Consider the following 13,917-nt stretch of genomic DNA (forward strand, 5'->3'; position numbering starts at 1 on the left):
AATAAGAGCTAAACATTGCAATTACAGCATTGGGATTCAGGAAACATTAAATGATGGAATGAAAAGGCACTACTATGCAATTTTCTCAAATTTTTAAAATTCAAACTGGTTCCCAATGAAATAATTCATTTTAAACTATGCATATTCTCTAATGCTGTCTTCCAGTTTGTCTATATACTTGCTTTCCTGGTTAGATGCTTGCTAGGTATTAGCAGAAACAACTCTTTCCCCATTATCACCCGGCAAAGAAGTTAAACCAAACCACTTACCCTTCTGCAAGCTAGGCTGCCCGTTCCTGGTCAATTTAAGAAATGCAACCAGCAAGTCAATGTTTTACAATAGATATCAATAACTGCACATGTAAATGTTAAAAAGGCATACCCCACACCCCTGATAAATTTAACTTCCCTGAATAAGACAAAAAGAATGCTTTAGTAAGTGAATTTTTGCAGTGAAAAAAAAAAAATCATTGTTATGTTGTAGAATTTGAGAGAAGTTCAATTATTTGAGTATAGAGAGGCCAGGACTCAGGAATGATTTTGAGAAGGAAAAATGGTTTATTGACTGCCGGCCAGACTCGGGAACTTCTGTTTGAATCCCGAGCCCCGAACAAGATTTTCAAACATCTTTTATACAAAGAGGAAAGGCCAAATAAATGGTCGCTTTGTTTCAGTTCTCAATAGGCTTCAATTAGCATATATATCTTCCACATTTTAGGTAAGCTTTTAGCAAGGACTCCAGACATTCTAGATAAGCCTTTAGCATATTTGGTTTGCATTTCCCCTGAATACTTAAAGTTTATAGACCTTGCATTGTTAAACTGTTTTCTGCTCCCCAAGGGCAGGATTGCAGCCTTTCATCATCCCACACCCACAAGTCACAGATAGTTTAGATTATCTCTGAAGAGACAAAGAGCCTGCCACCCATAGCCCACATCAATGTAGCATGAAAGTCTTGTGAAAAGAGATCCCATCTGAGTCCAGTTTCATCACACAGAAACACCAGCTCCAAAGAAGGGCCATCTGACATGGCAGTGAACCCCATCTGCCATGACCATAGAACCCGTAGGTCTCTTTAGCCCTCAAAGGAACGAATACCTGGGGTTGTATCTACTTTATCTGTCTCTTAGACTCTGCTCAGGTGTGCACAAGGGCAATCCTTCTGACAACCTCCAGACTCTTTTTTAGAGACTCGTAGCCATATAAACTCATTTCTCCTTTCTATTTCCCCCTTACATAGAGAGTTTTTTTCAATGTACTGTAATGTATGAATTTGAGAATGCCAATGGTTGTCTAGAAACTCATTTATGTCAGCATAATCAGCAATCATATTGGTACCTTCTATCATGCTGTAACAAGGTAAAGTCATTCCAACACTGGCAGACAGGTGAGAAGATTTCTTTTGAAAATAATTTTAGGCATTCAATTTTTTTATATCCCTTAAAGATTTGCAAATAAATCCATGACATGTAGACAAATAAGCCATTTAAATTTCAGGATTAATGTCTAATTTAACTAAAGGTTCTGGGGAAACTCCTGAGTGCTCTGTGCACTGGGCCCAAAACCCACTGCAGGATGAGAACAGGAATCTCCAAGCTAAAGAGGAGGGAGGGAAGGAGGGGCAGGGTGACATGAGGAGGGGTTACTGTCAGGATCAAGCCCCTCCTCTCCTAGGGCAGCCCGTGTCCCTTTTGTCATTCTGGGATCCTGTCACTTTGGAAAAAACTTCTTAAATTATCTTTTGGTTTGTTGATGGAGGCCCAGGAATGAGACTGTGAGAACTTGCTTCTTACCCTGTACCTTCAGAACAACATCTAGAGAGTGAAACCATGTCCTTTTCTCTCTGTACTGAGTCTATACCTCTGCACTCCTCTGCCCTCCTGTCCCGTCCCCATCATGGCAACTTCTGCTTTGGCTCCTGGAAACCTGATGATCTTGTGGACCTGCCTCTGTTCACGTGCTGCTCCCCCTACAGGCATTTAATCCCCTCCATTTCTTCAAGAATCATGCCTTCATCTATCCTTTGTCATAAGTCCCTTTCCCCAGAGCCGGACAGGCTATTCCAAAAGTCCTTTTCCCATCACATTGGGATCTGCTTTATAAATGGACTCCACATCTTTAGCTGCTCTCCTGACTCCCTGCTCGCTGGACACCTGCACCTGATTCCTCATAGTAACATGGACCTGCCCCAACCTCCAGCCTCCTTCATTCCAATTTGAGCCTTTCTCAAATTCTACAACAACATTACTGGAATTGTAGTTGGTGTTGGGGTTTAAGATATATTTAGGGGATTTGAATCTCTGGACTGACAATATGATAGCCAGGCCCTGAGCCTCAACAGACCTCAGCTCCTACACTCTGATTTATTGGACTCACCCCACTCAGCTAAGATGGAGTTGAAGAAGGACAACCACCACACCATGGAGCCTAGAGTACCTTCAACTGAAAGCAGGAGGATTGCATCCAGTATCCATGTGGATACTGAGCCTCCTCTTGACATAGAGGTGCAACGGACACAACCAATCCAAGGTCCACAGAGAAAAGGTGACATTGGAGTGGGAAAAGTGGCCATGGTGGCTGATGGGGATGGGGAATGGCAGGAAGAGATGAGATGTGGAGGCATTTTTGGGACTTGGAGTTGCCCTGGATGGTGCTTCAGGGGCAATCACCGAACACTGTAAATCCTCCCAGGGCCCACTGGATGGAATGTGGGAGAGTATGGGCTATGATGTGGACCATTGATCATGAGGTGCAGAGATGCCCAGAGATGTACTTACCAAATGCAATGGATGTGTCCTGATGAAGGGAGTGAGTGTTGCTGGGGGGGAGTGGTGGGGTGGTGGTGGTGGGGTTGAATGGGACCTCATATTTTTTGAATGTAATATTTTTACAAAATGAATAAAAAAAAGAAAGAAAAAAACTCTCTTGTTGAGTTTAGTATAAAAGTTGAGCAGTTTTTTTTTAAAGATTTATTTATTTATTCTTTTCTCTCCCCTCCCCCCCACCCCAGTTGTCTGTTCTCTGTGTCTATTTTGCTGTGTCTTCTTTTTCTTTTTTGTCTTTATTTTTTATATTACATTAAAAAAATATGAGGTCCCCATATACCCCCCACCCCCCTCACCCCACTCCGCCCCCCATAACAACAATCTCCTCCATCATCATGAGACATTCATTGCATTTGGTGAATACATCTCTGAGTACCGCTGAACCTCATGGTCAATGGTCCACATCATAGCCCACACTCTACCACGTTCCACACAGTGGGCCATGGGAGGCCATACAACGTCTGGTAACTGTCCCTACAGCATCACCCAGGACAACTCCAAGTCCCGAAAATGCCTCCACATCTCATCTCTTCCTCCCATTCCCCACACCCAGCAGCCACTATGGCCACTTTCTCCACACCAATGCCACATTTTCTTCGATTACTAATCACAATCATTCATGAATAGATTATCAGTAAGTTCACTCTAATCCATACTCCATTCCTCCATCCTGTGGACCTTGGAATGGTTGTGTACACTCCACAGCTGTAACAAGAGGGGGCTTAGATTCCACATGGATGCTGGCTGCAATCCTCCTGCTTTCAGTTGTAGGCACTCTTGACTCCATGTTGTGGTGGTTGACCTTCTTCAACTCCATGTTAGCTGAGTGGGGTAAATCCAATAAACCAGAATGTAGGAGCTGAAGTCTGTTGAGGCTCAGGGCCTGGTTATCACATGGTCAGTCCAGAGATTCAGGTTCCCTGAGTATATATTAAACCCCAGCACCAACTACAGTACAGGTAAAAGTAACAGGAGAGGCTTGTAAACAAAGATCACATCTGAGTCCAGCTCCATCACACAGAAACACATACTCCAAAGTAGGGCCAACTGACATGGCACGGAACTCCATCTGCCATGACCATAGAACCTGTGGGTCTCTGTAGCCCTCAGAAGAACCAATACCCAGGGTTGTATCTACTTTATCTGTCTCTGGGACTCTGCTGAGGTGTGCATAAGGGCAATCCCTCTGATAACCTCCCAGCTCTTTTTGGAGACTCATAGCCATACAAACTCATTTGTCCTTTTCCATTTCCCCCTTGATTCAGGTCAAAAAGCATTTTTAACTCCTGGAATTATATGTAGATTGATATATTCTGCTGGCCTGAGTTGACCCTTTTATTCAAGGTCATTTTCTAGTTACTTCATCATCTGGTACTTGGTAGTAATCCCTCGGTGCCAGGGATGCTAATCCCCAGGAGTCATGTCCCATGCTGGGGGGAAGGCAGCACATTTACATGCTGAGTTTGGCTTTGAGGCTGACCACATTTGAGCAACAAGGAGGTTCTCATGAGGTAACACTTAGGCACCCTACAGCTCTGGCCTTGTTCTTATTTCAGGTGCACAGGCTCACAAGCATAGGCATTAGTATCAAGGGCTCATTGTTGGACCTTCCTTCTTTTTTGGTCTTTGCCCTTGCACTTGGGGGATTGTTGCTGTTCCTTTAGGGACTGTGATAGAGTTCCCCTGGCTAGGAACTCAGCACTCCCTCAGTTTTTTTTTTAAATTGTATCCACTATGAAAATATCTAAACATTTTTATGTACCCTGGATATATGCCCTGTAGAACTCCCTGCCAACCATGTGTCCCCTGTCAATAACATCCCACACCAGTATTCCTCCCCTGCCATTGTTGAACCTCTCTGTGATCCAAAACTTCCTGAAAAGTGAATCCGAATATATTGCCAGGTTCCATTAATAGTAAAATGGAATATAGTGATAAGTTTAAATGTTAGATATATAGAATACATATTAATTTGGAAAAATTAAGGTAAAAATAAATTGGGGTATCAAAAAATTTAAAAATGCAAAAGCTTTGTTTTTGATGTTTTGCCTTCTATCACTGCAATAAGTGTTGCCCTGTATGCAAATTGGCAAGGCAACTACTTAGATCTTTTCCTCAGTGTCTATGTCCTATCTTTTTCTTTTCTTTTTTCTAATTATTAAGCCTGTCTTCACAACAGTTTTAGATCACAGTAGTTCATGTATACAATATACAGTACTCCCACATATCCAACATAAAACCTTTTCCTTTCTACAGCAATAATCTTTTTACATATTCATACTATATTTACTGAAACTGATGTACAGATATTGAGACATTAGCTTTCAAACAAGGTAACATTTGTGTTTACATTGTGGTTTATATTTTAGACTAAACAATTTTCTAAATTTTTAGTTATCTTATGTTTTACATTATGATTTACATTTTAGCCTATCAGCCCCTATATATTTTTGGTGTAATTTTACATGTCTTATAGCCATCCTTGCGTACTCTTGTGGAACACCTCTATTGCCCACACAGTTACATTGGTTCCATCTATTCAATACCTCTTTCCCCCTCCCCTTAGGGCCCACAGTGACAGTCAATTTTCATTGCTTGAAGGGCCATGTTCAGAGATACTTGCAACAGTGTCGAGGGCTTGACATGCTCAACTGCCCTAATGCCGTGGGAGGCACCATTTCTCTTTAGAGATACAGTTCCCTCTCTTTGATGGCCTCAGTCCTCCCCAGGATGTGGGTATACCTTCACTCTCTTTATATGGATCTCTACCCAGTGATATAACCCACTCTGGCAAAATGAGCATTCACATATTCCCTTGGAGTCTGTCCTGCATCAGATTCTCCCCTTTAAGCATCTTAAACAGGTAACTTTCCTTATTATATTTTTGAAAAGGTTTTCTCAGCATTATACTCTCAACGAACACCTGACAATCTCCTATGTTCGTATGTTACCCCACCCTCCCCCGAATTTCTTGGGCAATATTACCCATCCTCCCATCCCTAGCCCCCCTCAAGCCCACAAAGCCCCACCCAAAGGTAACCCTATGCCCCCATTTTATCCCTTCCATGTACACATACTTACCTCCAGCTTATCATAGATTTCACCCATGTAGATGTCAGCTTACTTCCTTCTTCTACCCCTGATTTCCTGTAAGCCTATCATCCAGTCTCTAGCTCTCTGAGGCAGCTTGGTTTACTTATTTCATATCATTGAGGTCATGTAGTATTTGTCCTTCAATGCCTGGGTTACTTCACTCAATATAAGGGTCTCAGGATTCATCCATGTTATCATGTGTGTTTGTAGTATATTTGTTCTTAAAGCTGAGTAGTATTCCATTGTATGTATATACCACATTGTATTTATCCATTTATCTGTTGATGGGCATTTGGGTTGATTCTAACTTTTGGCAGTAGTGAGCAATGCTGCTATGAACAATGGAACAATGGTGTGCTTGTTTTCAATTCTGCTGAGTATATACCCAGCAGTGGAATTGCTGAGTCTTATGGCAAATCTATGGTTAGTTTTTTGAGAAACCACCAAACTGTCCTCCAGAATGGTTGGATCCTTCTGCATTCCCACCAGCAGTGGATGAGTGTTCCCATTCCTCCACATCCTCTCCAGCATTTATATTCTTCTGTTTTTTTCATAACTACTAATCTTATGGGAGTAAGATGGTATCTCATTGTAGTTTTGGTTTGCATTTCCCTAATAGCTAGAGATTTGGAGCATTTTTTATGTGCTTTTTAGCCATTTGTATTTCTTCTTTGGAGAAGTGTCTGTTTAAATCTTTTTCCCATTTTTTAAATGGGTTATTTATCTTTTTATTTTCAAGATATAGGAGTTCTTTATATATGCAAGTTATAAGTCTCCTCTCTGACATATGGTTACCAAATATTTTCTCCCATTGTGTAGGCTCTCTTCACTTTCTTGACAAACTCCTTTGAGGTGCAGAAGGCTTTAATTGTGAGGAGGTCCCATTTATCTATTTGTTCTTTTGCTGCTTGTCCTTTTGTTGTGAAGTTCATGCAGCCATTTCCTATTACAAGGTCTTGTATATGCTTCCCTACACTGCTTTCCAAAGTCTGCAAACTGTTTCTTGTCATTCTTTTTTCTGCATGTCTATATTTTGAAATAATGAATTTGTTTTTTAATTTTTCATGCTTGTGGTGGAGAGTTTATGAATGCGTTCCCTAAACTTAAATCTCTAATATTTCCTGTAAAATATTTTTCCTTTCTGTTCTTTACTTGATTCAATACTGCAATTTGAACCTTTTTTTGGTAAAATTATTAGATTTGTATTTGGTTTGCTTACATTGCCTGTTTTTTTCTAAGACCTCAAGCACTTTTTGTACAACAGTCCACCTATCAGTCTTCTATTTAATTGACTTACTTTTTTAGTAAAAGGTAGTTTGACATATTTTTATTGGGTCTATATGCTTGTACTCTACTTTGATCCAATGACCTATGTGTCTTTCCCTTCTATGATACCATGATTTTTCCTTTATTTTAATTATTAGTTCAAGAATGAATATATAGTTTAACATTTAATCTGTACCTGTTGTGATTTTTTAAATATTTTTAATGAGAGGTAACCCTCTAGAATACTGGCAGGGAGCTCATTTAAAGCATGTTTACTATGACATAGCTCTTGATAAATTTGGATCTTTCTGTGTGAGAAGTTCATTAAAAATTCTCATGATCATTTCCTATGTGTTTTCTGTAAATCCCATATAAATCTAAATTTCATTGAGTTTTTAAAAGTCTTTCTTTTCGGTGAGTGATAAAATAAACTGAAATCCCTTGTGTGTAGGGCAAGTTTGCAATCCAAGCTCTAAAGACCAAGAAGGGTGTGGATCAGTGTGCAGTAGTGATAGTCTGAGAGTGGATGGCTTTGGAAGGATGCTGCATGCAATGGTTATGACCAGCCTCTTTCTCCCTGTACAGACTTCTGTATTTTGGCCTCTGCTTTCATGAGGATTACAGGTGTAAGATGATGATATGTAAGAGGACAGGATAGAGACTGTTTTCCCAATTTTATTCTAGTGTTTGGGTCTTCTTTCTCTGAGCAAACACTGTCCTGGTGAAATTCATGGATTTCATTAGATTTGGGAGAATTGTAAAACATTATACTGCATTGAGTGTAATTTAGCTATGTCATGATCACTGCCTGAAAGTCCAGCTTAATATGAAGCAAGACTTTTACATATCCTAGATCTGTGCTCTGTTAGCACCCAGTGCATTATCTTCTTGGTGACATTTGCATCATTTAGGTATTATTGGAATTAACATTGTTCATAATTGACATTTTTCTTGAAACCCTGTTGTGGATTTATGAATGCTACCCAATTTTCTAATGTAAATTATGAAGTAGAATAGAAATCAATAAGTAAATGAGGACTGAATAATAGAGTAAAATTCAAGATGCTGTGTCAATAAGGTATAATACTGTGGAACCTGGATTGGTAGAAGTTCATTTTTATTTCCTCTGACACAGCAAGGTAGGTGGCATTAGGCAATAAGTTTGTCTCTGATCATGGATCCAGCTTCTGAAGTCCTTTTTACTCACTTGCCCAGATGCTATTTGTGTGAAATGCCTGTGCTTAAGGTAACTCTTGGTTCATTTTTTTAAAAAATAGTCTAGATTATTTGGATTCTGGGCAGTACAAAGTATTACATTTTGAAGCCTCAACATAGGTCTGGTTCTGACAGAAGAAAGACATAATTGGAAATTTCAAAAGTAGGAATCAGATTTACTTTTCTTTACTGATGTTAAACATTGCTTAGTGATCAGTTCCACGAAAGATTATTTTCTGTGATTATAGTACTTCAACCTGGAAGAATTTTTGTTTTCTTATGATACACCTTCTTGTATTTGCCATGGAAGGACTGCCTATATTATGTACAGATACATTTCATATACTAATGCATTCAACAACTCTGCCTTCATGCATGCTGACCATATAGTTCCATATCAAGCCTGCTTCATGTTCAAACTGGCTTTAATGAATGCTAATAAAATCCAAAAAAGGAATCATTTTAGAAGTGGTGTACTGGAAAACTTTGACAAAGTGATTTTCCATCTTTCAATCAGTGTTATAGCAGTGCATGTCACAGATATAGTTATCTAATGATGCCTGGGAGTGCTTTCAATAAGGGAGATTACTACACAAACTGCACAGACTCCCCGGGTGGGAATATCTGCAGACCTATTATAAATATATATTATCTTACAGAGTCCTGGACTAAGGACACCTTTAGATGAAAGGCAATCAATTTGAACATTGGAATATAATTCACAGAAAATTACAATTTTAATGACGTGTTACAGCAGATATTATTTGTAGAAGCCTACAGTGTATCAATATCACATAATGTTCCTGGTTACAGGAAAATGTTGCAATCCATCTGTTGGTAGTTTGAAGCTGTATATTGGACAGAAAACCATGTTCTTAAATGTAATACTTTTTACATTTGTGTGAATACTTTTTAAATAGCACATTTGATGAGGTTACTTGAGTTAATGTGTGTCCAACCTCAATTAGGATGGAGCTAAAACATATTAATGGATTCAGTTATAAGAGAATGAAGTCAGACTGAGAAATGGAAAAACCACAGGAAGCAAGAGGGTGGATATCAACAGAAATTGTGAGAGAAGAGAGAAGCCAGAAGATGCTGCCATGAATCTTAACATATGACAGAGCAGCTAAGAATCTCTAGCAGCCACCCCCAGAAAACATGTAGTCTTGGAGAGGAAAGCAACACCTTGATTTGAAAATTTTCCCAACCTCAAACTGCAAGTGAATAAATTCCCATTGTTTAAGGTGAACCATTACATTGGCATTTAATTGAGAAACCCAGGAAATAAAATATGAATATTTCTTCCTGAAGGTCTGGTGATTTGAATTGGATGATCACCATTCAACATTGATGGCTGAGGTTGCTGGAAGTATAAAAGCATATAAAGGAAGTATATTGGAGAATCCAGTAGTGGCCCAAAACCAAGAATGAGTAACATATTTGATAGTGATCATTCATTATATTTAGGCCTTGATGTTCGAATAATTCATTGAGATGACCACAAATGTACAATATATTATAACTATCAAAACCACAAAAATGAAAGAAATTCCAGTAGAAGTTAAGGATGAGAATAAAAAGAAATAGAAAATAAATGTCAACCTCCCATTTTCTGCATTAAAAATTGGCATCACCTAAGAGTATCTAAGAAAAAAAAAAGCAGTTAAAGAATTGGCAAACAATTACAAATTTAGAGATGAATATAAGAAACACAGGAATTCTACCATACCACATGAGTGGAGCTGGGAGGCTTTGGTTCTTCTAAAATCAGTTCCCTTTCAGAGAACCACAACACTTACTCTGAAATAAAATAGTAAAATCTCATGTTCCTGTGTTCTATATATCTACATATTTTTAAAAGCCTAAACTGAACTTGGGCTTCTGAAGGGTATGGAAGGCCTGAGCCAGCATCTAGGTCATGACCTGAGATTGCGGGGCCCAGAGTTAATGGGAGTTGACCGGAGACTCCTTTTGGGGCATATTCTTGATATTTCTCCAAAACAGGCTTCTTGAGCATGGAGGTTTTCCTTATTCTAAAGGTCACCTGTGCTTCTCTAAATGCATGGTGGGCTCAGGGCTGTTGCGGGCTACCCAAAATACATACTGCCTACACCTTCAATGGCTATGAGCTTCGCGGTGAAAGGGATGGGGTTACAAATCCCCCAGCCAGGACATGACTGACTCTGGGTATACATTCTCCAGGGAAGACTTGGAGAGTCCAGGTCACAAGGTAGAATGCTGCATTCAGTGATGTTCTGTGAGAAAATTAGCCCAACAATGGCTCTGGGAACAGTGGGAGTAGCAGGAATTTTAGATCCTCCCTTCTTGCCTGTGTGTGTCATGAACTGAGGCATTGTAAGCCAAGTAAGTCATGGTTAATAATAGGACCTGGCCATGTAAAAGGACAGGACTTGGAGTGTTGGAAATCAGAGCATCTCACTTTCAAAATAAAATTCATTGATTATTCATCATTTGCTATACAGGTATCTTAGAGAATTTAAAAGTTTAAAAAATCTTCAGAATAACCTAAGAAAGTACTTTCATGATATTAGCCACAGAAAACTACTTTTAGCAAGTTTTGATATTTATTACAAGTTTTTCCTTAAATCCATATATAATCCATATATAAATATACATTGTGCTAAACAGCTGTTGTCTACAAACACATCTTGATACCATATCTTTGAATCTTCTGGATGTATAATTTTTTCTGTATTTTAGATTTTTGTTGGGCATTTCTGTGCCTCTCTCAGTACCATTATATAAATGAATATAAATTTGAGAATTTAAAGTGAGTTCATAAGAATTAAAATTCTCACTACCATATCATTTGAAACTTTTCTTTTATTCATTATGTTTCCATCTACGAAGGAAGGAAAGAGGGAGGGAGGGAGGGAGGGGTAGAAAAGAAAGGAAGAATAAGATAGATAAATTCAGTAGAGGAGGTGAACTTGGCCCAGTGGTTAGGGTGTCCGTCTACCACATGGGAGGTCCACAGTTCAAACCCCGGACCTCCTTGACCCGTGTGGAGCTGGCCCATGTGCACACAGTGCTGATATGCGCAAGGAGCCCCACGCTCAAGGAGTGCGCCCCGTAAGGACAGCCGCCCAGTGCTAAAGAAAGTGCAGCCTGCCCAGGAATGTTGTGGCATACACGGAGAGCTGACACAACAAGATGATGCAACAAAACAGAAACACAGATTCCCATGCTGATGACAAAAACAGAAGTGGACAAAGAAGAAAGACGCAGCAAATAGCCACAGAGAATAGACAACTGGGGTGGAGTGGGGGAAGGGGAGAGAAATAAATAAAATTTTAAAAATTCAGTAGAAAGTTAGAAAATATAAGATTCAAATGGAATGCAAGAAAAAAAGCAAAATAGTGAAATAATTGAACAATATACTCAGCAGTCTCCTCAGTAATTATGTCTCAGTTGTCAAAAAATAGTGTAAACTTGAAAACAAGTACATTAATTTACCTAAATTGTCCAAATTGAGTATAAAAATCATACTATATTATCCAATTCTGTGGACAATATCAAATTGTGTGATAAAGGTGTAACTGGATTCTCAAAAGGACAAGTAAGAGAAAAGGAAGAATAAATATTTGAAGACATAATGGCCAAGTATTTTCAAACTGATTGAGAGAGAGAAAATCACAGATGTAAGAAGCTGAGAGCATGGTAAGCAGGATAAATGGAAACACACACAGACACTCAACAAAACACGCACACATACATACCCACATTTACATATTCACACACACATTTATAGACTGATTTGGACATGTCACAGGGGACATGTCACAGGGGACAAGAGTTCCTACTTGTCAAAGCTAGAAAATTTTGAATATCAAAATAAATAATTTATTAGTTTTAACCCAAAGCATAAAATAAAAATCCAGGAAACCATGCCATTATTTCATTTGCAAATTACCCCAACCAACTGGATGAAGTTGAAACTTAACTCCCATTTTCTTGAGAATGCACTGGACTCATTGGCTCAACTCTAGAGTATGGAATGTGCAAATAGTAAATTTACAGTTTGGGTGGAAGCCACCACCCTAAACAAGAGAGGGGATTCAACATCACCAGTGTTGAGTCATGTTACATCTTCTGTCTCCTAGAATGACAAAAGGGGAAAAGCTCTGAACTTCTGTGGTACTATTACCCAAACCTTTACCCCAATGCATTCCTGAGAAAATTTTGTGAAACAAAACACAAGGCATTTTAAAAAAATGTACAAAGTTTATAATTTACTATTATTAATATTAACCTAGTTTTGATTACTGTACCAAGGCTATATAGGAGGTTAACTGTAGTAGAAAATATCTATTGGATCTAAGAAATTCTCTGTATATTGCCTCAATTTTTACGTGGATCTAAATCTTTAAATATGTAAAATCTATTTACAGAGAAAAATGCATATTTATTTATTCATCTTTTCCCAGCTTGGGTTTAATATTTTGAAAGAAAACCAAGCCATTACTTGATATGAACTATCTGTAAGTTGTGGGTCATTCTTGAGTTACTAGTTAAGCTGAGCTACATAAGGTAACACTGGTATTTAAGTCAAAGACCTAAGTAAGGGGAGAGAGAGGCTGGAGCAGTGACCTCATTTCCCTCTTGATGTGAAACAGATACAGGGTCTGAAACTCTCTGGCATTGCACTTGGAAGTGAAATGAAGAACCCAGGCAAGGTGAAGGCAAGTCCTCAGGGAAATAGGCTTGGGGAAAGGAAGCCCCAGACCCTTTCCCTTCACCTGCTCCTCAGACAGAGTCCTTCCTTGTTGGTCCTGAGCACCCCCTGCAGCCCTTCTGCTTTCTGCAGGGGAGGTTTGTGTCTGGGCTCACCCTCTCTTTCCCTCACTGTGTGTCTTGCACAGTAGTAAGTGGCTGTGTCCTCAGTTCCTCAGTCCTCATGCAGCTCCGGTGCAGATAGTACTCATTCTTGGAAGTGTCACCAGTAATGGAGATGCGGCCTTGGAAAGCTGGGTTATAGTTTGTGCTCCCACTCCAGTCTCCCAACACCTCCAGCCCCTTTCCAGGACTCTGGTGGATCCAGCTCCAGTGGTAACTGCTGATGGAGCCCCCAGAAACAGAGCAGGTGAGGGAAAGGGTCTGTGAGGACTTCACCAGTCCTGGGCCTGACTCCTTCAGGGTGAGCTCAGACTGGACACCTGGGGAAAAGGAGAGTCATTGTGAGTCAGTCCTACCCCACAATCCAGTCCCTGTGAACTCCTGGCTCCCCAAGACCCTTACCCAGTGGAGCTGCCAGCAGGCAGAGAAGGAGCTCCAGCATCTGCATGGCCATCTAGAGGATGAAGACCCACCACTCAGGCCCAGCCTGTGATGAGGATTTCTTCTGTGAGACCCCAGGATAATTTGCATGTGGGTTCCTCATGGTTATAAGAGGCTGAGATGGTGACAGTCACTGGGTTTTCTGGTGACCTGGTGCTGGGTATAGGAGAAATTTTGAGCCAGACCCTGCTTAACCTATGCTCCAGCCCTGGCCCTGG

At 39.9% G+C, this 13,917-nt stretch overlaps 1 gene segment (V, D, J or C); it reads right to left on the reverse strand.

The window, feature by feature from the left end:
* Positions 1 to 13,264: 13,264 nt before the first annotated feature.
* On the reverse strand, positions 13,265 to 13,712 carry LOC101427994 (immunoglobulin heavy variable 4-59-like). The segment is given in 2 exon segments: positions 13,265 to 13,578; positions 13,661 to 13,712. Coding segments are annotated over 2 exon segments (366 nt in total).
* Between the last annotated feature and the right edge of the window lie 205 nt (positions 13,713 to 13,917).

The sequence above is a fragment of the Dasypus novemcinctus genome, chromosome 19 (assembly GCF_030445035.2).
Source record: "Dasypus novemcinctus isolate mDasNov1 chromosome 19, mDasNov1.1.hap2, whole genome shotgun sequence".
In the NCBI taxonomy this organism is placed as follows: Eukaryota; Metazoa; Chordata; class Mammalia; order Cingulata; family Dasypodidae; genus Dasypus; species Dasypus novemcinctus.